General features: G+C 55.2%; 1 protein-coding gene across 10 annotated transcripts in view; it reads right to left on the reverse strand.

Moving 5' to 3' along the window:
• The window catches only part of DRC3 (dynein regulatory complex subunit 3), a 32,058-nt gene extending 5,859 nt beyond the window's left edge, over nucleotides 1–26,199 (reverse strand). For 5 of the 10 annotated variants that reach the window (XR_003904820.1, XR_003904818.1, XR_003904819.1 and 2 more), the window contains exons 1-11: nucleotides 25,872–25,948; nucleotides 25,064–25,150; nucleotides 22,151–22,315; nucleotides 18,869–18,985; nucleotides 16,296–16,462; nucleotides 14,680–14,826; nucleotides 10,547–10,666; nucleotides 9,729–9,841; nucleotides 8,157–8,331; nucleotides 3,285–3,416; nucleotides 1,283–1,353 (exon numbers count right to left, since the gene is read on the reverse strand). Coding sequence is in view for 7 of the 10 variants with exons in the window: in XM_029929206.1 (XP_029785066.1) it covers nucleotides 1,283–1,353; nucleotides 3,285–3,416; nucleotides 8,157–8,331; nucleotides 9,729–9,841; nucleotides 10,547–10,666; nucleotides 14,680–14,826; nucleotides 16,296–16,462; nucleotides 18,869–18,985; nucleotides 22,151–22,310 (1,202 nt within the window). In the remaining 3 variants the exon portion in view is untranslated. Of the gene's footprint in view, nucleotides 1–1,282; nucleotides 1,354–3,284; nucleotides 3,417–8,156; nucleotides 8,332–9,728; nucleotides 9,842–10,546; nucleotides 10,667–14,679; nucleotides 14,827–16,295; nucleotides 16,463–18,868; nucleotides 18,986–22,150; nucleotides 22,316–24,061; nucleotides 24,078–25,043; nucleotides 25,207–25,585; nucleotides 25,841–25,871; nucleotides 25,949–26,179 lie in introns of those variants that run through there. The other 5 variants (XM_029929204.1, XM_029929203.1, XM_029929202.1 and 2 more) reach the window with 5 other exon arrangements.
• Between the last annotated feature and the right edge of the window lie 1,045 nt (nucleotides 26,200–27,244).

The following is a 27,244-nucleotide window of genomic DNA, read 5'->3' on the forward strand; positions in this document are numbered from 1 at the left end:
CTCTATGACCCAACCTCAGGGTCTGCACAGGCTGCCTCTGCTGCCTGGAATGTGCTCCCCACTTTTCAGCCTTGTCCCTCTGCCCACAGTTAGGTTCTCAGCGGGCCTTCCCTCAGGGAGGCTCCTGGCCCTGATCTCTGTGTGGGCTGCTCACTTGCTTCCTCCCTAACTCTGTCTCCTTGCACAACTGTGGACCCAGAAAGGTAGGACCAGAGGTTACTCTGGGGTAGAGCATACCAGTTTGTCCCCTACACGGCAGGGCCCTGAAGTCAGGTAGCAGAAAGGTTGGTGATGCCCTAAACGCCCTCCCACTGACATTTAACCTGACGATCTCTGTCCCACTCCCAGGGCGTGTGCACCTGTGTTCCTGCGACCCAGGAAGCAGGCAGGGACCTGGGGTGTGGCTCTCCGTGAACATCACTCCTTTGAGAACAAAGATGCCAGACCTTACACTGCAGTCAATGGGCCCCACCCAGCAACCCGGGTAGGCATCCAAACCTTTAACCTAACAAGGCACCATTGTTCCGAGAGACGGGAAACTCCCTCAGAACCTGTGGAACATTCTTTGAACATTCCAAGTAGTTGCCAAATCTCCGTCTTTTGAAGGTGAGCTTTTTCCTGGGTGAAAACCTGGAGGATTTCCATTCCTCTAATCTCAGAGGCAGGGACTCCCACTAAATGGGATCCTGTGATGGGTTGGCTATCATCCTGGTGCATATATGGATCTTTTTGCGTGCCAAGCTGGGGCTCGGGTATTTCTGGCAACAAGTGAAGTAGGATTATAAGGTGCTGACTTTTTGGCTATCTCTGCCAACATGTTTAGGGCACTGGTGGCAGTGGGAGGGGGTAGGTGGCCCTAAAGGTGGCTACCTGGAAGGGGGCTACACCTATTTGTATCCTGCTTGGTTGGTGAAAAACAATTACCCTTCTCTGACTTTTGTTTAAAATGCAGGTGCTGGAGACACCTGGGTGGCTCAGTCGGTTAAGTGTCCAACTACGGCTTAGGTCATGTTCTTGCAGTTTATGGGTTTGAGCCCCAATTCAGGCTCTGAGCTGATGCTCGGAGCCTAGAGCCTGCTTCAGATTTTGTGTCTCCCTCTCTCTCTCTGCCCCTGCCTTGCTCACGCTCTGTCTCTGTCTCTCAAAAATAAATACATGTTAAAAAAATAAAAAAATAAAATACAGGTGCTTCTCCCCTGGTATCCCTGGAGGTGGCGGGAGCCCATGATAACCCCATGAGCTGGTAGCATCTCCCCATCGGGGGTCATCCGGGAAAGGATATAGGCCTTGGACATTTTCAATAAAGAGTGCCACCAAGTCGGTGATGTTCCTTTCAAACATGTTTATAGTCTCCTGGAAGTGATAAAGAACACAGTTAACATGAATATTTAGATATGAACTCTACTGACCTAGCCTCCGGGCAAAAGGCGCTCCTTAGAACTTAACAGGTGCCTGCTTTAATCACAGACCTGCAGTGCAAAGACCAACCACCTTAACCTTCCCAGGTAGATGCCTATAAACTGGCCCTCTCTCCTGACCCCTTTCCCACAGCTGCATTACTCTCCGGCCATTGCACCTTACTCACACACCCACCCTCCTTCCGACGAAGGTTTAACACAAAGCTTCCTCCAGGCCTTTGCATGTGCTGGTCCCTTTGCCAGGAATACTTGTCCCGGATCCCCCAAAACCCCACATACATACATAGCGCTAACCCCCTTCCTCTGGGCTTCTCGATGGCATCTGCCCATCACGTGCAGAGAAACAGGGGAGAGAGTTGCTGAGAGACTTCCTGGGTCAGTATCCCAGGTCCAACACTGTGTGTAACGTCCTTGGGCTCAACACCCTCATCTATGAAATGGGTTTTCTTTGTAGTCCCCGTCTCATGGAGTTGTGAGGTTTAAATGCACTGCTTCACACACAGTGCTTTGCCAGGTGCCTCAGTGATGCTGGCTGCTGCCCCAGACCCGTCACCATCAGCAAGGCTGCCTGCATGCCTTCCGCTTCTCTCCGAGGTGCCCTGCACTGCTGCACCTCAGTGCTTAGCTGGGTACCCAGGGCCGAAATGGGGCTTGAGGGAGGGGGCAGCACAAGAGGTGATGGTGAGGCCTGTGCCCCCATGAGCCCCCAGGCTGGGTCATGCCCCCCATGTAGCACAGAGTCCGGGGCTGCAGGGTGGGCCGAGGGCCCCAGGAATCTAAAGGAGTCCGAGGAGCTAATTATGCATGTTTCAAACATATGTGTAAACACTGTTGTAACGCATAAAAATGGGGGCATTAAAAGGCATGACTGCAGCTAACAGCTTTTTGGCTGCTGGTAACACAGGTACGACCACCCATGTACAGATCCGGGGACTTTCGGGACGCTGGAAAGGGGATCTCCCGGCTCAAGAAGGCTGGGAGCCGCTGCGGATGCCTCCCCTGCCGTTTTCTGCAGTCGGTGCTTGAGCAGTCCCCAGGGGGAGCACGTGTCTGCCGTGTGACGTGAAGGGAGATCAGTCTCTGTCTGAGGTGTCACTTGACATGCGAGGAATCGATCAGGCGCTATCTCTTGGCCCAGCCCCGGCAGCATCCAATGAGGTTCGATTCATCACTGCCTGACTCCTGAACACACACGGCACTCTGGCTGCTGATGTGTTTCGGAGAGCAGCGCCTTGCACTTGGCGGCTCTGTGCTGAACCGCAGGCGCCTCGCGTGGCCCTGAGATGCGGCAAACGTGCGCTGCAATGCGGAGGAGCCTTTGCAGGCTCAGGGTGGGGGCCTACTTGGTCTTTGAAGCACCCAATGGGCTCCTTGGGTCTAATATGAGAAAAAACAAACCTCTCCCCACAGAGGCTCTGGGTTCTTCCAGGATAGGGGGTACATTCCAGAGGAATGAGCTCACCTCTCATGCGGGTGTGAGAGTCCATGGCAAGCTAAGTGACTGAAATATATTAAAAGCCAACACAGGACTGATGAGCAAAGAAAGCTTTCGTCTGCCGTGCTGAGTCGCGCCACAGAGGAGCGCCTGGGATGGCTCCGGCTAAAATAGGGTCTGGGGGCGCCTGGATGGCTCAGCTCGTGAAGCCTCCAACTTCGGCTCAGGTCGTGATCTCACCGTTGGTGAGTTTGAACTCCGCATCGGGCTCTGTGCTATCAGCGCAGAGCCTGCTTCAGTTCCCCCGTCTCCTTCTCTCTCTGCCCCTCACTTGCTCATGCTCTCTCTCTCTCGAAAATCACTATATTCTCGCAAAGGGGACTGGCAGGGGATGATCATGTCCCACCCGTGCCTGAGGGGCTCAGCCTCACCTCCAGCTGCTCTACCAACTGCATCTCCAGCGTCATGAGCACGTTGAACAGTTCAGTGATGTTCTCGCTGTATTCCACTATCTTCGTCTCGAAGTTGGTCAGGTCAGACTCATCTCGAAGGGTGTTTAAATTCTGGAAACAAAAGCCTTCGCTTTAGGAATCCACAACTAAGTATAATTAGTTAATGACAGACAACAATTGGTTTTGTGGGTAAAAACATGGACTCTGGGGTTGGCCTGTCCAAGTTCAAGGGTCAGCTCTGCCATTTGTCAGCTTCACAAGCTTGTAGAAGCTACTTCCCCTCCCCATGCCTCGAGGCAGGTATAGGAGATGCCAGCACTAGTTAGTGACGGCTCAGTCCATGTTAGCACTGGTTTTCATTCGAGGTGTCTGGGCTGGGTGGAAGGAGCAAGGGCTTCAGAGTCAGGTGAACCTGAATTTGAATCCTATCTGGGTCACTTATTAGCAATGTGACCTTGAGTGAGCCACCTCCACTCTCTAAGCTTCAGTTTCCTTATGTAAAGGGGGACAGAAGTGTGTGTCACAAAGTGGTGGGGATTAAGCGGTGTATATGAACTCTTGGTTCACAGTGGGGCCTCGGCTAATAGAGTGTCCAATAAAAGGCCCATAACAGGGGCGCCTGGGTGGCTCAGTCAGTTAAGCCTCTGACTTCGGCTCAGGTCAGATCTCACGTTCGTGGGTTCGAGCCCCGCGTCAGGCTCTGTGCTGACAGCTCAGAGCCTGGAGCCTGCTTCCTGTTCTGTGTCTCCTTCTCTCTCTGGCCCTCCCCCTCTTATGCTCTGTCTCTCTCTGTATCAAAAATAAATAAAACATTAAAAAAAAAAAAGCCCATAGCAGGCACAGGTAGAGAGAGACACTGGAAATGGAAGACAGATCCAGACTTAGGAAACCAGTTGGACCCATAGAGCACCCCACTGAGCAAGGGGATGCCAGGGATGAACATATGCCAGGCCATTCGGAAGGAGAGGGGGCTCACGGGCTGGAAACCACAGTGGGGTCCCAGCCTGGCACTGAATCCCAGAATCCAAAGCAGGCTCCAGACTCTGCACAGACAGCTCGAACTCACAAACCATGAGATCGTAACTGGAGCCGAAACTGGGTGCTTAGCCAACTAAACCACCCAGGCGCCCCGATATATGGTATTAATTGGGAAGGAGGGCAGAGGACCGTGGCATGATTTCAGTGCAACAAATGATATTTATAATAATGGCTATCCCGTCTGGAGAAAAATCAGGTTCAATCCTTACCTCGAACCTTACATGACAACAAATTTCCCCCAGAGAGAAGATTTAAACATACAAAGTGAAGCCATACAGTCCTCGAGGGAAAAATAGACAGGTTGTAATAATCTGAGAGTGGCGAAGTCCTTTCTAAGTATAACCAGAAAAAAAGACTGATAAATTGTACTACATACAATGTTTAGAAATTCTGAACACCATAGACCAAAAAAAAAAAAAAAAAAAAGAGACAAGATAAACAACAAAGCAGGGAACATATTTGCAACTCATTTCACGGACACAGGGCTAATTTCTCAACCTACAAAGAGTTCCTACAAGGTAATGATTTGTTTTAAAAGAAAAAGATATAGATCAAAAAACCAAACAGAAAAAATGGGTTAGGGCATATTATTAGAACAAAGAGTTCACAGGATAAGAAATAAAAATGTTTAGGGGCGCCTGGGTGGCTCAGTCAGTTGAGGGTCCAACTCTTGATTCCAGTTCACATCATGATCTCACGGTTCGTGAGTTCAAGCCCCGAATTGGGCTCTGTGCTGGCAGTGCAGAGCCTGCTTGGGATTCTCTCCCTCAAAATAAAAAAATAAACTAAAAAAAAAAACCACAAACACAAATGTTTATAAAACATGTGATGCTTATCCTCACTGAAGGGAAAATATAACACACGCTCCAAGTGTGCCAGATGGGCAGAGACCAGGAAGCCTGAGAACCCGGTGTGACCAGGAGCAGGAAACTGCAACCCTGCTTGAAAGAGCAAAAGATCGGAAGAAGCCGAATTGTCCGTCAACAGAGACTGGGTTAATCGATCAGGGTCCATCCATGCAATGAGAGACTGTACAACTATGCAAAAAGGAATCGACCCGAGTTTTGGAAGGATCTTAAGCTGCACAGATAACAAAGCAAGTACGCTTTATCTCTCTCTCTCTCTCTCTCACACACACACACAGAAGGATTGGAGGCAGACTGACTGTACCCTGCCTCACCTCCCCCACCCCCATCTACATTTATCATTCCGGGCCCCTGCTTACACATGCATTACCAATCCAGTGACTCCAACCACACAGACTGCCCGTCACAATTTCGCCCCACTGATTCCTCCCTGGGGTTCTGGGAGGCGGTTACCTCCATTTCTCTAATGAGGAAATGGAGGCTAGCAGAGGGTCACCAGCGAGGGGTCCCTGGGAGCACTCTGGCCACCTCCTGGGCAGTGGGAGGGGGCACTGAAGGAGTGTGGGGGCGGATATAGGACCAGCTCAGAGAGGTCCTGTGGGGAAACAGAACTGGGACCTCAGGCCGCGGAGTCCTGTGAACTTCCAAGGCAGCGGGTCCAACTTGGGCTGGGCACTGGAGGCACCTGGGAAGCCCTGGAAAATCCTGGGGCTGGGCCGCACCCCCTGAGCTGGGGTGCGGGGTCCCCGCGGACCCTGGTGTGCGGGCTGCATGAAACCACGGCTCTAGGCTCTAGGAGAGGAGTGCAAAGGGTAGTCTGCTCATCTCAGGCGGCCTCTGAGGGTGTCGCCATTACGGGGGCGTGGGGACCAGCACCTCAGAAGCCGAGGAAGCCTGCCGCTCTGAAGACCTACACCCTGAACGGCAGGCGGTCAGGCGTGGCGGCAGCAGGTCCTGTTTCTCCAGGGGCCTGCGGGGCTGAGGGTGCCTGGCCCAGGCCTGGGAGGAGCTGGCTGGCTGGCATCAGGGCCTCCCCAGTTCCTCGGCTACAGACACCAGATAGGAAATGTCAGGGAGGGGGTGCCTGGGGGGTCAGTCCGTTAAGCGTCTGACTCAGGCTCAGGTTATGATCTCATAGTTTGGGAGTTCAAGCCCCGCATCATGCTCTGTGCTGACTGCTCGGAGCCTGGAGCCTGCTTTGGATTCCACGTCTCCCTCTCTCTCTGCCCCTCCCCCACTCACACTGTCTCTGTGTGAGACATTAAAATAAAAGAAGAATCAAAAAAAAGAAACCTCCAGAGAAGCTGGCAACCACAATTTTTCTGTGAAATCCTCCCGCGTTTAAAATCCTCTGCAGGCCAAATAAAACACATGTGAGCCAAATGTGTCCTCTGCTGACAGGCTGGAACTCCTGGGTGAGGGTGGTCACACGTCTCCCTGTAACCTGGGGACAAGGGTCTTGAAGGGTAAGTCGTACAGAATGTGAGGATGTTGGTGAGGCTGATGAGACAGGAATGAGGGCTGGGGAGTGAGGAGGCCCGGAAAGCATGTATCTGACTGTGCATCATCAGGGGATTTTGTCTGACCTTAAACTAAGTTCTCAACCTGAGTCGGGGGAGGGGGCGAGAGCTTCGTGACTTCCTTAAAGCCCTGGACACTGCAGGCAAGTGCTCATGTACTCAGTGTATGTGGACAGTTTTTTTTAACGTTTTTTTTATTTTTGAAAGAGAGCATGAGCAGGAGAGGGGCAGAGAGAGAGGGAGACACAGAATCCGAAGCAGGCTCCAGGCTCTGAGCTAGCTGTCAGCACAGAGCCTGACGTGGGGCTCGAACCCACGAATCGTGAGATCATGACTTGAGCCAAAGTCAGATGCTTAACTGACCAAGCTACCCAGGCATCCCTGTGGACAGTTTTTTGAGGAGAAAGAAAGCCCATAACTTTTCTTAGAGTCTCATGAAGGTCTGTGATTTAGACCAAGAATCGGTCTTTAAAAATACTGCTGACCAGGGGCACCTGGGTGGGTCAGTGGGCTGAGCATCTGACTTCGGCTCAGGCCATGATCTTGCAGGTTCCTGAGCTCTGGCCCCACATCGAGCTCTCTGCCGTCAGCCTGTCGCCACAGAGCCCACTTCCAATCCTCTGTCCCTCCTGCCCCTCCCTCACTTGTACTCTCTCAACAATGAACATTAAACAAAATAAAAGTAATGCTAACTAAAAGAAACAAGTCCCAGCAAGCACACAGGGCCGCTGCTCAGGCTGGGCCGAGGGGCCTGGGTCCAGCAGGTCCTGAGCACCTGGGGCCCTGCTCCCTCAGGTGGAATGACCTTTGGCCACCACCCCTGGCTCACTTCTCTTTGTCCTGTGAGCCTCGGCCTGAGTGAAGGTCCCTCCAGCCACTCTCAAAGGCTCCCTGGGCTCCCCCCCCCAGTACAGTACTGACCGCCGCAGTGGGGAGGCCCCAGGTCTGCACCCTGCACCAGATGGGCGCTTGCGAACGGGGAACCACGTCCAGCATGGGGCCTGCTTCCCAGAGCCCGGCACTGAGCACGGGCCCAGAAAATGTCTGTTAAATGAACGAATGAACAAAAGCAAAGTAGCAGGTCTTGACATTGCTAATAATAGGAGCGACAACACTGGCACCATTGTTACCAGGAGCAATGGCGCTGCCTTAAACTCCAGGGGTGTTTTAGGTGAAGAAGACCCAGGGTGGCACCCAGAGCTCAGCTCTGGCATGGTGCTTGGGTTGTGGCTGGTGGTGCTGGTGGAAGGCTAAACCTTGGCTCTGCCACTGAGCTGTGTGACTTCTGGCACATGGGGACAGGGAGCGTGGGTCTTACGTCAGCAGCGGTGGAGGGTGTGCAGCCCCTCCAATGGGGCCAGGCCTGTGGGGTGGGGTCAGCACCTGGCGCAGGGAGCCGGGAGGGGACCTAGAGGGGCAGAGCCTACCAGTGAGTGCTTTTCCTCGAACCTGGCAACCCGGTGTCTGCCCTGCTCCTGATTTTCCTGGATGGCCTCCTGGACACACTCGTTGAAGGTGTCAAGCTCCACTCTGCGCTTCTCCTGCTGCTTCAGGCCGTACTCGAAAATGCTCAGGCAGATGATGACGAATTTGTCCTTGTAGGTGAGTGGCTGTTAAGGAAGCTGGTGGCTGCCTTGGGCGCGGGCGGCTGGGAGGATGCAGGTCGAGGGTGATGGTCGCTCCTGGCCCGGGGCCGGGAGTTGAGGTTAGGAGTCTGATGTGGTGCTGGGGCAGCTCCGTCCCCAGGCTGTGGACAGGCCTCGGGAAGGAAGCAGGGGCCGTGGGAGGACACTATAGAGCAGGAGAGAGACAGGCTAAGCGCGGCCCCAGGAGCGGAGTCCTGCGGCACCTGAAGGGGCCAGGGAGGGGCTGGGAGCACTGGGGGAGCCGTTACCAGGGGGCTGGGCAAGGGTATATTTCAGTCTCTGGGGTGCTATCTGGGGTGCACCTTGGTTGCGGGGCCCTGTCTTCATGCTCAGCTGTTGCAGGGCCGCTGAGGGAGCCTGCACAGATCAGGGGACCACAGGCTTGAAGCAGAGGGATCCAAGTTCAAGTCCTCGCTCTGCTGCTCCTTCTCTCTGGCAGGCCACCTTGCCGCCTGCCCAGGCCTTGGCTTCCTCTCCTGCAGCACAGCGTCCTCGCCCTACAGCCTAGATGCGAGCCCAGGTCACCCAGCAGGGGGAGGGCAGAGCCAGGCCGGGAGCTCAGCTGTCTGGCCTAGAGCCCTGCTTGTCACCTTCTGCTTTGCCTCACACCCTCTCCATCCCCTCCCCCACCCTTTCCAAAATGTTGAGTTTTTTAGAAAAGTTTCTTTCTATCCAGTGATGGCGGTCCCACAGACACATTCTGTGACTCGTTGCCGGTCTCAGCCCTAACTCAGTCTATCGTGAGTCTAACCTGCATCCCTCAACTTACAGAATAAGCCAACTGATTGGTCATCATGGCTTCGGCCATGACAAGTGCCATTCACATCCTCTGGGTTCCTCCAGCCGACTGGGGGAAAGGGTGCCTGTTCTTAGCCCCACAGACAAGGACTCAAATCCCAGCTTCTAACTGCACGGCTTTGGACAAGTCACTCTCTCCAAGTTTAGCTTCCCCAGCTATAAAATGGTATTAACATAGTAACAGTACCCATCTGCTGGGCAGTTGGGAAATTATAAACACTGTATGCAAAGCTCACAGCAGAAGCAACTAAATATAGGTACTAGGGATTAGCACCCCAGACACACACTTCAATGGCTTGTCAAGCATGGCGGCCCCCGTGCCATGCTGACCACTCTATGTCCCCTGGAATCCAGCGCTTCCCCATGCTGCTCAGCTGACTTGATTCTCCACTGCCGCTTGCGTACATGGCTATGAAGGAGGGGTTTTTATCATTCAGGGCTTCACAAGAGAAATGGGAACACTGCGGCCCAGAGCAGAAGGGGACCTGCCCCTGGCAGGCTGGTGGCGTGGGCCCCGGGCTCTGCCGGGAGGTGGTCATGAACTTGGAAGGATATGCCTGAAGGAGCTCCTTGACGCCGGGCAGGTAAGCCAGCTTGTTGCCCTCTGTGTCCTCGGCGTACATGCTGTCAAACAGGAAGGAGCCGTTCAGGTGCTCCACGAACGCGGCCTGCAGTCAGAACCACAGCAGGGCTGGGGGGTGCCGATCCCCCTCACAGGCCCTGGTGGGGGCTCAGTGGGCAGGGCCCTGTGCTGGGCCCTGGGGTCAGTGAATACTTTGCAGAGGGTGGGGGAGGGCATGCTGCCCTTGGGCTTCAGCCCTAGAGGAGGACAGGGAAGGGCACTCTGGGACAAGGGCTTGGCACCTGCAGACGTCCAGAGGCATCAGCTGAAGGTTGCAAAGGCCCAGTGTGCCTGGAGGAAGGGGTGGGGGCACAGTGGGTCCAGGGCCGTGCGGGGGGGGGGGGGGGGGGGGGAAGGACTTCAACCTTCCTGGCTGCCATGGAACCGCCTAAGGCTTTTAAGGAAAGGAGTTGCCCCCTCAGATTGTTTCCCCGGGGCCTCGTGCTGGAACCCGGCAGGCTGGCGAGGAGATGAGGCAGGTGGCGTCCGGGCTGAGGCAGAGCTGGCTCTGTGGTGAGCAGAGCAAGGCGGGGGCAGGGCAGGACAGGGTGGGACAGGGCGCTGGCCTGTGGATGACGTACATGCCTTGTCACAGCTAGGAGAGGTCAAAAGCCATACGTTTTCCATCACGAGCGGTTTTCGGGACCTGGGCCCTGTTGGCCTTGATCCAACAGGACCCGTAGTGTGTGGCCGGCCTCCTGGGCCCCGGCAGGGGGAAGTGGGGGGCAGGGCTCCTCCCAACAGAATGTACCTTGTGCTCCTCCAGCTCCTCCTGCTGGGCCTGCTCTTTCGCCAGTTGGACCTGAGTCAGGTGCTCTTGCTGCTTCAGCTCGTCGATGGAGTACTGGTACCTGAGCTCCGCCAGCTCCTTCTGATGGGGCATGGGGAAGGGCATCGTTACCGGGACCTGTGTGGTCCTTCCTAGCCATGCCCGCCTCTGCCATCCCGTGGCCCCTCTAATGCGGGCGGGGGTGTGGACAGCCCCCTGGCGCAGGCTGTGCAGACAAGAATGGCTTGCGTCCTCGCGCCTTCTCCAAGTACCCCGAGTCTAAGGAAAACGAGGGGAAGGACCAACAGGAAGGGGGAAGGCGCGCAGGCAGGCTGAAGGTCAGGGCCACATCCTCGGGTGGGTGCACGCCTGGAGCAGATGCATGATGGGAGACAGGTAAAGTGAGTTACCCAGTCACAGGTCTGGTCACAAGGGCCTCGGACCTTGGCTCTGTGCCCTGCCACCTCCTGGTTCTCCTCCCAGCCCTCCTGCTCATCGCCTTACACCCACCGGGCACTGCTAGAGCCCCTACAGCTCAGCCCCCACCCTTCTGGGCTCACTCAACACACCCCAGGTGATTTCATCTGTGCTGAGGTGTCAAGTGCAAGCACGTCCGATTACTCCATCACCTTCAGCCCAGACCCCACCTTTGAGAGCCAGACGTGAGTCTGAAGCCCTCTCTCCTTGGCTGCCTCAAGAACACTGCTCACCCACCGGGTCCAAGATGCACTTCTCTCCTCCCACGGTCCCACTGAGTGAGCAGCCCCCAGCCGTCCGGCACCCTGGCCGGAGACCCGGGAGACATGCTGGACCCTCCCCGGCCCTCCCCCAGGCCTCTCTGTGCCAGCTCCTAATCCTGCCTCACCATCCTCTCTCTGGCCACGACCACTGCCTCAGCCTCCTAGCCGGCCTCCCCCATGCACCCTGTTCCCTCACCTAGTCTGTCCACTGCTCCCTAGCAAACAGCCAGAGAAATCTGTTAAACGCAAACCCAATTTCATAGGTCCCTTGCTTACCCTGTGTGACTTCCCCTTGGACGCAGGGTAATGACAAGCTCCTCCCGTGGCCTGCAAGGCCCTGCCCGTGACCTTCTCTCTCCAGCTCTCTGAGCACCAGCCACTGGCCCCCTCACTGCGCTGCCTCCTGCCACAGGCCTTGGCACGTGCTCTGCCCTAACCCTAACCCTAACCCTAACCCTAACCCTAACCCTTCACCAGCCAACTCCCGCTCAAGCCTACACTTTAAACCCCACCTCCTGGTATTTTCATGCATCTGTGAGATGACCTGTGGCCTTCCCTCCGTGGGGGCGACACAGAGGAAGGCAGGAGCCTCCTTGGGGTCTGTACAGTTCCAGATACTGAGCCTTCTGTCCATGTCCTGGGCTGCCCAACCCCGTCCCGTCTTGCTCCTGAATGTGAGGTCAGTACAGGTGTCAGTAGTTCTGTGCCTTAACTGGGGCCTTGGCTGCAAACAGCTTACATTGCAGAGGTGAAATCCTTCTAAAGAATTGTTATTCATGGAGCTGTGTGCTTATATTGCTTTCTTGCATATTTATACTTTATTTTTAAAGTATTCTAAAAAATTCTTTAAAAATTTTTTTAATGTTCAATTTTTGAGAGAGACAGAAACAGAGACAGAGCACGAGTGGGGGAGGGGCAGAGAGAGAGGGAAACACAGACTCTGGAGCAGCCTCAGGCTCTGAGCGGTCAGCACCGAGCCCGACACAGGGCTCGAACTCATGAACCACGAGATCATGACCTGAGCCGAAGATGGGACCTTAACTGATTGAGCCACTCAGGTGCCGCTGTTTTTAAAATGTTTTTTAAATGTTTATTTATTTAGTGAGAGAGAGAGTGAGAGTGAACAAGAGAGCAGGGGAAGGGCAGAAAGAGAGGGAGAGAGAGAAAGAATCTCAAGTGGGCTCCGTACTGTCAGCATGGAGCCTAATGTGGGGCTCAAACCCATGAACTATTAGATCATGATCTGAGCTGAAAATGCTTAACCAACTGGGCCACCAGGCACCCAAATTTTTTAAAGTCTCTAGTATCTGAGCTTCCTCTCTTCTCCATTCCCACAGCCCTGCCCTCTCCCTCTCTCCCCCCCACCTCATCCCACATCTCTTCCTCTATAGCCTCTGTCCCCCAGATCCCTGGACTGTTGACCACATCACGAATTCTGCTGAAAACTGCTCAGAGTTCCCCACAGGCCTCCACCTTCAGCCAGAGAAGCCTTACACCCCAGCACGGCCCTGCCGACTGACCCCTGCGCGCCTGCCTGTCTCCCCACCTCCTCACACAAAGGCCCTCAAGCTCATAACACCTGCCCAGTCCATGTGCTTCGTGGGGGGCCGGCCTCTGTTCCTCAGGGCTGGAATGAGGCCAGGGCCAGCCTTCAGGCACAGTGCAGGGGCTCGACTTACAAGTGGCCTGATGCCAATAGGGGGAGCCCTCCAGGAGAGGTCCACAGAGCTGAGAGGCACTTCAAGAGCCTGCCGTTGGACCTCTGTCCTCCCACAGTCCCGCTGAGGTGAGGGGGGGGGGGGGGGGGGGGGGGGGCAGGGGGCAGCCATCCAGCACCCCAGGCAGAGACCTGGGGGACATCCTGGATCCTCCCCTGGCCTGCGTCAGGGCCCAAGCCCTACACCACCAAGGGGCCAGGGGTTTGGGGCAGGCTGTGGCTGGCCTCAGGGCAGCCAGTAGTGTGGAGGGGGCGCGGTTCAGGTGCCCCTGCTTTGCAAAACTCTGCTCTTTGAACCTTTTACTCATTATTTATCTTGATGCTTCAAGGCAAGTCTCTGAATCATGAAAGGAGCCTTTGTTTCCCTGTAGCACAATGGGGATGCCCAGACTGGGCTGTCTGCCCTTTATGGAAACTTCTGGGGACAGAGGAGAGAATGCTGGGGAGGGGCTTTGGAACTGTGTGTGCAGTGTCAGAGGCTGTCCCCTGGTACTACAACGCGCCTGGAAACATTCCCCAACAGCTCTCCGGCCTATTCCAAGCATCTGAGCCCAGGGTGACTTTCCAACTATTATCTACATGAAAAAAAAATACTTGAGAGTTTTAGAATTCAAGCCTCAGCTTTTGGCACTGTCACGGGAACTAGAGAAAGCCATGGTTCTCAGAGGGGCAAGGCTCTGACCTCACCCCATCTCTGTGGACCTCCCAGGAAGGCACGGGCAAGCAAAGGGTGCCACACTTGGAAGGTGGCGCTGTCCGCGTGGGCGTTGTGGCTCTGCTCCACGGTGCAGGCCAGGCAGGGTCAGCATTCGGACCTGTGCACGAGTCCTCCCTGCTCCTGCTGGGCTCTCCTGGGTGCTCCCCCTCACCCGTGCCCCGAGGCCCAGGCCCCCTTCTCTCAGGAGAGGCACCAGCTGCCTGTGATAAGGAGCAGGCAGGTCAAACAGTCCTCGGTCTCTGCAGCACCCACCATGCAGGGACATCCATTTCTGCCACCAAAGGCCCCAGGTATTGGGCCAGGTTCTTTATTTCCAGTGGGGAAAGGACCCATGGAATGATCACACTGCAAAGAGCAAGAAGTGAGCACAAGAGGGCAGCTCATGGCAGGGGGACGGGCATGAGGTGGCTGTGGGCAGCCCAGGCAGCGGTTGGGGGAAGGGCCCTCCTCACCGGGCTCTGCCGCCAGGCTCCCGGCCCACCCACCACTGGCTGTGAGCTCCCTGAGAGGCATCTTGCTGGTGCCAGCCCTTGGTTGTCAAGCTGAGGGCAAGAGCAGGCTCGCCTCACAGGCTGCAGTGAAAGGGACGTCAAATAGCAGCGTGTGTGTGGCGGATAAGTACAGGACAACAGCTAGTTGTCACTACTGTGCCCGGGCTCCACCGTGAGCTGCTGATGCTGGCTCACAGCCGGCCCTCCCTTGGTCTCCCCGGCTCCTTCATCTGGAGCACCAGACAGTGCAGGATGGCTGCATGTGGCCTGGAGGCAGCACATGGAGGGACCTGGCCGCCGTGAGCAGCCACTGAACGGCTGGCATGAAGGACCTGCTGGAATGGTAGCCACAGGGTCAGGTCAAAGGCGCCTCTGTGCCCTTCTCCGAGAAGCCTGGAGGCCCTGAAGGCCGACTCACAGAGCTGGGAGACCCAGAGGAAGACACTTGCCATGTGGTCGTCGATGCACTGGAAGTCCAGGTACACGAGGTCAGGAAGGTAGGCACAGACGAACATCTTGTAATCCTCCATCTCTGCGATGGGGTTCCCAGAGAGGCTGAGCGTCCGCAGGCCCTTGAACTGCCGCAGGTAGATGATCTGGGGGGAAGAGGGGAGAATAACCCACTTTCCTGGCTGCCGCAGAGCAGAAAACACCTCTGGTGGCCTCTCCCCTCATCACTCTGCCACTGCCTTCAGGCTGGCCATGACACCTTCAGCCCTGGCTGGGGTGACAGGCCCATGGGGTTCCAGGTTGGACAACTGCCTTGATTGACAGACCTGGGTTCAAAGCCCAGCCCTGGGACCTTGGGCAAGTTGCCTGACGTCTGTGAGCCTCCGTTTCCTCATCTGTAAGATGGGCATAAGGATGTGTGTCATAGGTGTTCTAAGGAGCAAAGGAAATGAGCTACAAAAAGGAAAGAGAAGCGTGCCTCCCGCCAACTCCGTAAATGGTGGTAGGTGACGCTGTTGTTACAGCGGGTCACTCAGAAGAGGCGTGAACTCTGCCAAAGCACCAGATGTCTTAAATGAAATGGAACCCTATGCATAGTTACCCTTGGACTAGCTGGGTGACACTGGGACATTTGCTACCTGCCACTTATTCTTCCCATACTCTTATTTTAAGGAAAGTGGGGGAAAGGTCAACAAGGCAGCTACTCATTCATCTGAGAACATTTTCTGCATGCCAGACCACACACCAGACGCCAGACTGTGCAAAAGGTGGGGAAGAAACCTAGCATGCTTTTCCTAAGGAATTCCTCCTGGTCATCTGTTTGTGCAACATGATTAAGCAGCCACCAGGCCTCAGGGGTACAGTGGGAAAGCTCACGCGGCCCCCACCCTTATAACACGGGCTCACATTCTAGTGGCACAGACGGGAACGCTTGAAGGAGCAAATAACCTCATTACCGTCTGGGGTGAATGCCTTAAAAATATAAAGATGGGGCATGAAAGAAAATAGCAGGGAGCCCTCTTTCAGGCCCCAGAGGTCTCAGAGCTGAGGGAGGCAGCCATGGAAGAGGTGAGGAGCTGCCCCCTGCCCCCAGCTCACTACTGCAAACGTGTTCCGGGGGTGGGCAAGGGGACATCAGCTTGCCTCCCCCCACATCACCAACGTCCCGGGCTGACATTGGCTTCTTGTCACCTCATGTCTTGGTTATGGGGTGTGTGCGGGGCACCCCCAAGGGGACTATACCTTGTTTGTCTCTGTAGCCTTGAGCTCAGGCCAAATGCCCCATTTCCAGTAGGCCCTCGCCTCAGCAAGGGTGTGAAGCGAGCGTGGGGCTCAGGGAGAGAAGGGGACCTGTGGGCCAGCAGCCAGTGACGGGCTAAGCCCGGTGTTTTAACATGATCGAATCTCTGGCGGAATAATCTGGATGTCTGGCTTTTCTAGGAAGAGGGGACGATCTGGAAGGCTAAGGCTGCATTCCCCTCGGGTCACAGACCCTCCTCCCCAATCCCCAGCTACTGCAATGCCCTCTGGGAACCAGCCCCAGCGCCTGCCCTGGGCCGGAGGCCAGCAGGCACGGCCGCTCCAGTCCTGGCACCTGCTGCCCCGGGCCACTCACGTTCATCATCTGGCTGATGTCATTGTTGCCCAGCGATAGCACCTGCAGCTTGACGAGGGCGTCCAGAGAGCCGATCTTGGAGATCCGGTTGTTGAACAAGCTCAGGTCCTCCAGGTTCACCAGGGTGTCCAGCCCCTCGATGACCTCGATGTTGTTGAAGGATAGGTCTGGAAGGAAGAGGGCTGTGAGGGTCCACTGGTTGAGGTTAGGGGTGGGGCGGTCCTGAAACGAACCGATCAGGGCTACCGATGCTTGGGAGCCAGCACCAAGCTGTCAGGCTGGTAACTGACCCACTGACAGCTTATGGTCTTCTAGAAGCCATCACGGATTCTTTCCTGCCGTCTCAAACTTTTACCATGCTCTCCAGTTCTGCCACCTGTCTTCCTGGCTGGGCACATGTGGCCAAAGACTCAGGTCTGCGCTCTGTTGGTGTTACGGGATGGAAATGACGAACGGCAGGTCCACAATGGTGCACCTCGGAGTAGGAGACGACAGTCTGGTGGGCCTCTCCCTCACACGTATGGGCATTTTAATAAAAATACCACCTGTCTGCTTAGCGCTTCCCAGTTATGAGTATGTCTTCTGACAACGGCCCTGAGTGGCAGCTTGGAATTTCTCTCCCCATTTGAGCATCGGGAAGCTGAAGCTCAGAAAGGCTCAGTGATCTGCCCAAAGCCACAGAGCTAACCACGGGGGTGCCAGAGTCCATCCAGGGCTCCTCTCAGGATACGTGGCAGGCCAGGACCTTCCGGCTAAATCCCAGCTGACTCAGATCCTCCAAAACCCCAACTCTGACCTGCCAGGCCCTCTGTGGCCCAAGGTTCACATCCCAGGGAATAAAACGGCTCCTTTCCCACTGGTTTTTTTCAGGATCAGTTGGGGTTGGAGCTGAAACTCTGTCCTGGATCACCAAGGACCCAGAGGCCCAAACTGGGAATTTTTCATGAGCTGGTAAATACGCTCATGATAGCCGTATGCCATCACATTTCAACAGTGACTTGGTGTGTCCACACCTGAATTTAGGCTCCTTGGCGTATAAGGAGACACTCACAGTTGAGACGAATGGTAACTTATCATCCGTTTCTTTTACAAGTGCACCATCTTATCTGATGCTCACAATGTAGGCCTCATTGTCTTCGTTTGATGGACAAGGAAGCCATGATTCAAGGGGCCTGGGGGGATACGGCCAAGATCGCCCAGCCCATAAAGCAGCTGAGGTTCAGAGGCTCCAGGAGCCGGTGTAGTCAGTACATGGGCAGAGCTGGGGCTTGAACTGGGGTCTGCAGATGCCAAGCCTGCCCGCTCCCTTCCCTACCGTGCAACCAGTTCTGTTCTTGGAGGCAGGGCCCCGCCCCCCTAGAACTGGCTGTGTGCTGGTAAATGTTTAACAAGGGGGTGAGGAGGGCCAGGGCCTGGCAGAGGCGGGGAGGCCTTGAATTGCAGTGCTTGCCCATTTCTGTGGTATAAATCCTCACATCGTGGCCAATTTCAAGTTACTGGCCTGACATCTCTGAATGCGCAGTTGGGGAGCCAGTCCTGGCTGGTCAGCCCTGGGGCAGCCGATGCGACGGGCCACCGGCAGCGCCTCGCAGGAGGCGGGGGCCTGCCAAACAGCAGGAGACACCATCTCCCCCACCCCCTGTACCCCACAGGACCAGAGCTTCCTGGCTATGATTGGAACCCTGGGTGACTAACGCTGTGACTGACAAAGGCCAGCTTTTCTCAGGGGGATAACCTGACCTCTTACCAGAAATGTCCACCCTGTTCTCTCACCCCTATAGCACAGAACCCTGGGTATTACAGGAGTACTTCACGAAAACCTGTGACACTTGTTTTATGTCTGAGAGATGGCTGGGCCTGGTGGCTCTCCCCTAAAAGCATGGCGTTCAGACAGCTGGTACCTGGCAGGCTTTCCAGAGCAGGCAGGGCTCAGGGTCTGGGCTGACCCAGCACCCTCTCATCCCTCCTGTGGAGAAGATGCCTCCTGGCAAGGCCAAGGAGGCTGGCTGCCGAGACCAGACTCAGCGTTAATGAGTGCTGGAGTGCCTGGGGCAAAAGCCCTGGGCCCAGCTGTCAGGAGACCTGGCTGCCGTTCACCTCTCACTGAGACCTCACTTTGCTCATCTCTATAATGGGGATGCATATGTATGAACTAAAAGGCCTCACAAGGAAAGCATACAGAGGCCTGGCATGTAGTCAGTGCTCAAAGCACACTAGCAGCTGTGATGATTGTTTCTGGCTTGATCTGGGCCCCCCTGACTGACAGGGCCCACAGCTGTCTGTCACCCCGAGTTGCTCCCTTGACTCTCTTCCCAGATAGGGAGGTTTGGCAGGTGGGTTAAGAATATTCTGGTCTGGCATGTCCAAGCATATCTTTGCTGGCTCTGCCCAGCACAGGCCCCAGGCTTTGAAAAAGAGCAGCTTTCTTGTTCCCAGTAGACAGACCTTCAACTGCACCCCAGCTAATGCTGTGCGGGCAGCGGAAAACTGCTCGCGAGGCAACAACCTTGGCAGCGCGTCACCTTCGATTAGGGCAGACACACACGCGCGCGGGGGGGGGGGGGTGCCCTTACCCAGCCAGACCAGGTGTACGAGATGCTCCAGGCCCTGGATCTTCTCAATGATGTTGTTGTCCAGCTGTAGCTTCCTCAAGTTCTCAAAGTGCCAGAGGCTGTCTATGCGGATGATGTCTGAAACAATTGGAGGAGGTGCACCTGGGGTAGGGCTGAGCGATCAGTGCAGGTGCACTGAAGACCAGAGACAGCCAGTGCTGACCTTACCCAGGCCCCCCGACCCCACCGCCTTGGCCTGGAGTGTGCGAGCACTCGGGGGACGTGGGCCAAGAGCCTAAGAGTCTCTATCAGCGCACAGCGGGCCGTGATCAGCGCTTCTACCCAGGAAGGCCGCAGAGCTAAAAGGCCTATGGAGGGAATAGTGGGGCCATCGTGAATGTGGGCCTGACCTGCCCAGGACATGGGACTCAGTCGTGCTGCCTCTAGCATCCAGCTAGGAGGCTTCCCGGGCAGCTCTAACACCTCGGGACACGAGACACCGACAGCATCCTTCCTGCCACAGTGTGACAAATAGAATCGGCTGCAGGGTGAACACCTGTACCACCCACCCCTTCTGCACTGTTGGTGAGCATGTCAATCAACTAGTTGAGCCATTTTGGACGGCCATTTGGCCCAGTTTACTGAAATATTTAATGTCCGTGCCCTTTGACCCCGCAATTCCTCTATTTGGAACCTGTCTGCAAAGACACACTTGTGTGTGTGCCCAAAGAAATGCCTATAGGCACATGACAGGCAGAAAGATCGGGGGACCCCCAGATGTCCACATATGAGGAGTGGGACAGATCACCCATATGACAGAGAGGCGGGCTCCTGATGTCACTGAAGCTCTTGACCTGCTGTTCCTAAAGACCACCTTCAGAGACACACAGCCAACTCATTCTCTTTGCTCCTGATGCCAGGCAGAGCTTGGCCTCTGCTTCGGACAGTCAGGGGAGCTCTGAATCACCCTGAAGTATAAATAAGGATATGCTGTGTACGTAAAATGCTAGAGGCCTAAACCTGTCCCCAGATTCCTCTCGAAGCCATAATAGCTTTGTTGTTTATATGCCCCTTTTTTCTATGTTCACTTTTGCACTGATTTCTAAAACTTATAAAATTAAAAGAACTGAAATAATATAGAAGTAAAAGGGGTAAAAAAAACAAAAAGCAAAAAAAACACAGTTAATGACCACGCATTCGGGGGCAGTGGTTTCAATATTCATTCAGAGGTTGTGAGGTCCTGGGGGGAGGCCAGGTGCCCCCTCTTGGCTGCCCTCCCCAAGCCAGGTGTAGGGGGAGGTCAGGGGGAGGGGAATGGGTGGACAGCATTTCTCTGACCCAGGGCCCTGCCTCTGCCATTCCCAGAGGCAAGTGGGACTCGTGACTGTGGCCAGATTTCCCAGAATGATACCAGCCACCACCTCCACCTACGCTTCTGGGGCAGAGCCCAGCTCAGCCACCGCCCATCCTGGTCTGGATTTTCCAGGAGCCTTTTCTGGCCCTGCTCTTAGACTGACAGCTCTTGGCTATGGCCGACTTTCTGGAGACGCCGCTCCCTGGGTGGCTCCTGCACTCTGGGTGCTCTGCCTCGCACGCCCATGTGCTGCCTTTTCCTTCGGCATCAGCAGTTCGTGTGGAAAAGCCAAAACCACACCACAAAAACCAGGGTGCATTCTCCAGTTCCAAATGAGTTGCTAGCATGACAGGGCTGCCCCCAAGTAGCATAGACACGGGATCCACCTCTACTACCCCGGGTTTGGTCTCAGACCATCGTCATTGTTTCCTGGACCACGGGGGCAACCACCTCACTCACTAGTTTCTCTGCTCTGGCCCTGGGGTGCCACACTCTATCCTCCGGCAGCCAGTGGGATCTGGTTAAAAGCTACATCCCACCCTGCCCGTCCTCTGCTCAGCACCCTCCTGGGGTTCTCATCTCACTCACTATAGAAGCCAAACACTGTTGGTCCTCAAGACTGATGCTAGCTGACCCCACCACCTCTCTCACCTGTCTCTGTACAGGACTGCCTGCCTCAGGGCCCTTGCTCTGGCTGTTCCCTCTGCCTGGATGCTTTCCCCAGATCTCCACGTGGCTCCTTCCCTCTCTTCCTTCTAGTCACCTTCTTGATGAGGCTTCTGACCACCCAATAAAAGAGCGTGCCCCACCGCCAACTCCCCTTTTCTCCTCTCCTTGATTTTCCTACATAGCACATGTTACCTTTCACATACAATATCTTTATCTTATTTTATTTTTCCCATCAACCTGGACACCAGTTCCATGAGGACAGGGGGTTTTGTCTTTCATTCAGAGTTGGATCCCTAGTGCCTAGCATATAATAGGCATTTTGTAAATACCGGCAAAATGAACCTTAGAAAGGGGATGAGGTGAGCTAAAGGAGGCTGAAGCCCCCTCTGTAACAGCCATTCTGCAGTCCCTTCGCCCCTCTTACCACTGAGGTGGCTGGGGCTGCAGGGTCCCTCCCTGCTCTGGGCAGTCAGCCAGGGAGGCCAGGTGCTGGGGACTCCTGGAGGTTCATGGGGCGTGGGTCAGGGCTGTGCCTGCCTTGCCCACTGCTGTGACCCCGTGGTCCAACCCAGACAGGCTAAGGCAGGGCCTTCGTAACTCCCTGATGTCTCCTGGGTGACCCGGCAGGCCAGTGTAGAAACCCAGGACGGAGCGGGAACATGAAGCAGCCAGGGTCACTGCTGTCCAGCCAGCCGCGTGATACACGCAGCACCCTGCCTGCCTCTCTCGCTTCCTCTAGCACCTGCTCTGTCCTGACCTGCCGGCCTGCTCGAGCGAGCACACCATGTGTATGTTACCTCACTTTCTCCTCCCAACCAACGCTTGAGCATTGGACTATAATCTTCCCATTTTACAGACGGGGACACGGAGGCAATCCATGTCTTCCCACTAGGCTGTCCTGCTCTTGAGGCGTGTCTCCTGTTTCCTGGCTCAGCACACATCCTCCTTCCCCCCATGGCTTCTTCTTGGTTGTGTGGGACCACCCTCCTGGGTTCCACCTGCCTAGGACGCCGCTCCAAGCATTCCATGTGGACCAAAGCAGCATGGCCTTTAGGGTCACTTGGATTTGGAGTGGAGGAATTTTATCTTTTTGCCTATGATTCAGAATCAGAAGTGTTGCGGACATTCAAATGCTAATGATACTCAGTATTAACTTTTCAAACGCTCTCTGCCATTCCTAGGCCTTCTAACCCACGAAGGCCCGTGTGCTCATGTGGGTCCCGTGAGCCCAGGGCAGAGAAGCCAGGGGTGGGGCCCCTGCCCTGGCCCAGCATACGCACTTTGGAAGTCCAGCCGCAGTGAAAGCACATCCTTGAAGAGGACGCCCTCCTGCCTGGCCAGCTGCCTGGCCTCGTCCCGCAGGCTCTGTTCTCCCACAGCCTGCTTGAGCATTTCCTCGTCCATCACTTGGGGCTCCGTTGAGTGGTACAGCCGGTTCATTTTCCCTAAAAAAACACCACGTTCCTCTTCCACAGTCTGCTTTTCCCTTTGTTCGAGGACAGGGTCTGGCTGGGGTCGTTTTTAGGGGCACTGTGACAGTCATGGATGCTCTTGAGCTGCCCCCCTCCCGGTCCATGGCCCACCGCACCTAGAGGCTAGTCCTTTTGCACTAAGGCTTCTCCAGGCCTTTTCTAGCAACATCTGCACCGGTCCTGCCTGGCACCCATCCTCAGGGGTACACCCCTCGGTCCCACAACCGTGGCCTTGACCCTATCTCCACCCAATGGACTGGTGGTCCGCACTGCTCTCTTTAGCCTTGGGAGCACAGCTCCCCTTATGGCCATGGCCATCAAAGCCTCTGGCTTTCTTCACCTGCCCTTATTCAGTGTCTTGCCACCAACCACTGACCGTGACCCTTGGCAGCACCAGCCGGCGTAGCAGCCTGGGGCTCCCCTCTGTGACACTCATCCCATCATGATATCTGTATTCCTCCCAGCTCACCACAAGCTGCCTAGGGCATGGATACCAGCGGACCCTGACATACACTGGCCATTCCTCTTCTCCTGCTGAGAAACGTGAACTTGGGGTAGTGGGATGAAAGTCTCATCAGAGCTGGCTGTGTGAGCTGGGGAGGAACTGGTGGGGGGGGGCATGGGCGGGCCAGATGTGTGGGTGAGCAGAGATAGCAAGAGGGGCACGAGGCAGATGGGCAGAGAGAAAGAGATGGGAATCTGGATGATCCAGAAAATAAGACAAAAGGGCAGACAGACTGACACAGTCTTTGTGGGCCGTCCCACCTCTAAGGTCCCTAATTCCAGGCCCTGTGAGAGTTTCCTGACACCTCACAGTAAATCTGCTTTTATTTAAACTGACTCCAGTAGGTTTTTGCTGCTAACAGGCCGAAGGGATCTGGCTGAGATTCTCTGCAGGCTAACAGGGGATCAGCGGGGTTGGTCAGTTGTAGGCTTCTGTCTCTGGCTGGACAGAGACATGATCCTGGGAAGCCTGGGCACTCCGACCTCATTTTCATCATTATCAACATCCAGAAGGGTTGGACCCTGTAGGAAGGCACACTTGATTGGAAGCTCCCAGAGCCTGCCTCCTGAACCCTCTGGAAACTCAGTCCTCCCTTCTTTCCACTCCTGTGTCTCACCTCCCTCCTGGCTTCAGCATTTCCCTTCAGCCTCTCATGTCCCCAACACCCAGGCCTCTTCCCTGATGCCGGGCAGTCCACTGAGTGCTGCTGGAGAGGCTCCCGGTGATGGGCTGATGGTGTTCACTGCAAACTGGGGCGGGCCTGGCAATCCTGCCACCTGGTCTTAGAGACTGCCACTGCCCCCTGTCCTCCTCCATCCTCCCTCACCATCCACTTGGATGCAGCTTATGTAAATATGCATCTTCCATTTCTGGGCTGTCTGTGATCAAATGTCCCTGCGCCTTTAACTCTCGTGTGTCCTTTCCTTCTGCTCCAGAGGAGCCGTGGCCTCCTCGGGCCCCTTCCCACCCCTGAGCACTAGCCCCCACCTCCCATGTCCCTTCTTCACCTGTGCCTTCCGTCTTCCCCTCTCTCCAGGCGCTCAAGCTGGCTCCAACTCCTTAGGGTGAATGAATCAACTCCCAAAGACGTTTCCAGTCCTCCCCCTCTTTCCATCTCCCACTCTTTTGAAACAATTTTTCCTCAGACTTCCCATAACCTGACACCAACTTGCCTTTGGGGGAAATTTTAATGTGCTGGAGTTGGCAGATGTTACCTGCAAAGTGTTTGTGCGTTTTCAAAGAAAAATGCTGCACTTTGGGAAATGCTTCTTAATTCCGAATTCAAAACTCTGACTGCATTCTCATCACCCCCACATCATCGAGGCCTGGCACCTGGGTCGGATCAGGCTTGCTTTCAGTCAAGCCCACGATCACTCTGCAACGTGGAACGGCTGTTAGGCCCACGAGAGCAGGGTTTGGAACCCGAGTGTGCATCCTTCAGCAGCTAACCTCACCTGTCTAAGCCCTTGATTTCCCATCTGTAAAAATGGATAATGCCTCCCTCCTACATTTGTTTAAGATCATTTATGTAGCCTACACGTGTGTAATGAATAGCTACTACATGTTGTGAATAAAACAGATCTCCTGCTCTCTGTTTCAGACATGAATCAGACAATCATGCAAATATTTACTCACAAACCATGACAAGTTTGTAGATGTAGGGAATCAGGGCAGCATGCATCAGGGGCACCTGGCCTGGCCAGGGGAGACAGGGCCGAGATCTGAAGGATGGGTAGGAAGGACGGAATGGGGAGCTGCACAGTGAGGTGGAAGAGAATGAGACATGCTCCATTTGGGCTGGAGAGATGTAAGGGTGGAGAACCCTACAGGAATTTATTATCCTAGGATCCCCGGGAAGCACCTGGGGTGAGGTGAGGAGGGTGGTGGTCAGATGTGGATTTGAGAGATCTCTAGGAACTTAATTTGCAGGTAGAACTAATCATCTGCAGTTTCCAGGTCTGAAAATGGAAGCTAGTTAGAAAGGTTGGGTCACAGGCCTAATTTATCTATATGGTACATGGCAGAGGCAGGAGAACAGGACTCCAGGGCCATTTCCTTACTCTTGACTCAATTGTACCCAGGGCACTGGGGATTTTCATTGTCATAGGGCCCAGCGTTTCTCACAGCTGTTGTGGCTCTGGGTCAAGGCCTGACCGCTCCTCGCCTGAGGGGATTTTATAATAATTTACCACCAACCTGGGTTCCTGTTGACTTGCCTGACAATAGTGTTGTTGGTAAAGATGAGAGGTAGGAGATGGGAAAAGCAGCAGCGAGTTTTACACCACTGTCAATGGAGCAGCCTCCTGACGAAGAAACGAAAGCAGAATTGTCCAGTGAAACAACTCAGGATCATTTGAATCTGAAAAATAAAGCCCCTATTGGCTATGGATTAATAAGAAAAATCAACTATTTGCCAAGTACTTAGTAGGTACTAAGTACACATGAATTACTTGATTGCATGTCGGCTCTAGGTGCCATTGGAGAAAGCAGTCCTAATTCTCTAATTTCCCAGGCAGGGAAACTGAGACCTGGGAGGGGAAGGAAATTGTCCAAAGTCATACAATTAACTACAGACAAGAGGCGGACAAGGAACTCGGGTAACTGTATCCCAAGCCAAAATACTTTATATATGGCACCATGGTGAAGAAGAAAAGTAAAAAAGACACACAATTTTATGACAGTGAAAAGGTTGGAGGTGAGGGTTAAACCCTTGAAGAAGGTATCAGTGGACTGGGTACCTTTCGATAAAAGAGATCAGCCAGGAGGCCGCGGGTGGAACCCCTAAAAATCTCTTCGAGCCCTGCTCCCCGAGGAAATGCTTCCTTAGCGTTTTTTTCTCATCCAAAGACCTGGAAGGTTAGGGTCTCAGCGCGGCGGTATGTTGTTGACAGAGAACCTGTGTGCTTATTTCATAGGTGAGGAACGTCAGGCCGACTCCCGGAGAAAAAGGTCAAAGGAAAGCTTTAAGTCGGGGTTCTGTCTGCCCATGTGAGTCCTCCCGCACTCTCAGGTCCAAGGTCTCACCGTCTTAAGCGCCTGCTACCGGACTGGTTCCACGCAGCAGATGCTTCGCTCGGTTGCTAAGGGAACCAAGCGCGGCCAGTCGGTTGCTAAGGGGAAGTCTGGAGGTAGACATCCTGGGTGAAAGTTGACGGTCACGTGACAGCATTTCTTGGGTGGGGAAATACTCCTACCGCCAATCAGCAGCAGAAAAAACAAATATTTCTCCAATCAGCGCTTTCTATGGGCAGGGATACTAGTGACCCCGCCCCCCCTACACCCCTTATTTGAGTGATTGAGTCTCCTCTTGCCCAATAATAATAAGGACTCACTAGATTGACCAATATATAGAAGAATCAAAATACACAGACTCCCTTTCGGGGGCGGGCCAGGGGAGGTGTCCCTACGCCCGACGGAGATTCCTGTGACCTACTCCCCGCTCCGCCCAATCGGACGCCGCGGGGTAGGTGGGACTTCGCGAGGGAGGTGTAGGGGCCAATCGGAGAAGGGCTGGGCAGGCGTTGCCCAATAGAGACGCGACAAGGGGTGGGGTCAGGGGCCGGGCCTTCGGCGTTCGGGAGGGTGGGGCGGGGGCAAGTGTCAGTCAGGTCGGGAGCGCGACGGGGGACAGCGGATACCCGGGCGACTGACAGGGGGCCCGGGCCGCTGCCGTGTTCCACTCAAGATGGAGTTCCTCCTGGGGAACCCGTTCAGCACCCCGGTGGGGCAGTGCCTCGGTAAGGCCGCGAGAAGGGTGGGCAATCTGGGTGGGTGACGGCGGCGGCGGCGACGACGGCGGGGGCTGGTGAGGACCGCGGGCCTCTGCCGGGCACCGGTGCCACCTCACGGGCGGGCCGAGCATCCTTGCTGTCGGGCCTCTGCCCAAGGCTGTTTAGGCCTGCTCCCGGCGCCGGTGCCATCCTGCGAGGCGGCGCCCCGAGGCCCAAGTTGGACTCGGAGGTGCTCCGCGCGTCCCTCCGAATCAGGGCCCATTCCTTTCTGGCTCATAGAGGTAGTGCGAGCTGCTGGTTGGCTTACCTCCTCGTTTACTGGGAGATGCCACTGCGTGCGCCCGCATCTAGGCTGACAGTTTCGCCGCCACTGCCGCCAGGACCCAGTTCTCCCACCCCCTTCTTCCTCCATCCTTGTCCCTCTTTTCAGTCCAAGCAGCCCTCACACCGGGCACCCTCCCAGAGAATACTCCCTGCTATGAGACTTGCTAATTAGAGCTGCAACTCAGCTAGGCTGTAGGAGGGACTGGGATTGGGGGGAAGTGTTCCTAGAGGGTGATTATCTTGGCATGGGGATGGCATGCCTGCACTGCCTCTGGGAAAGAAGGGAGGCTGTGTTATTTAATGATAAGAGCCCTGGACTGGGAATCCGAAAACCTGGCTTCA

This window comes from Suricata suricatta, chromosome 17, assembly GCF_006229205.1.
Source record: "Suricata suricatta isolate VVHF042 chromosome 17, meerkat_22Aug2017_6uvM2_HiC, whole genome shotgun sequence".
Lineage (NCBI taxonomy): Eukaryota > Metazoa > Chordata > Mammalia > Carnivora > Herpestidae > Suricata > Suricata suricatta.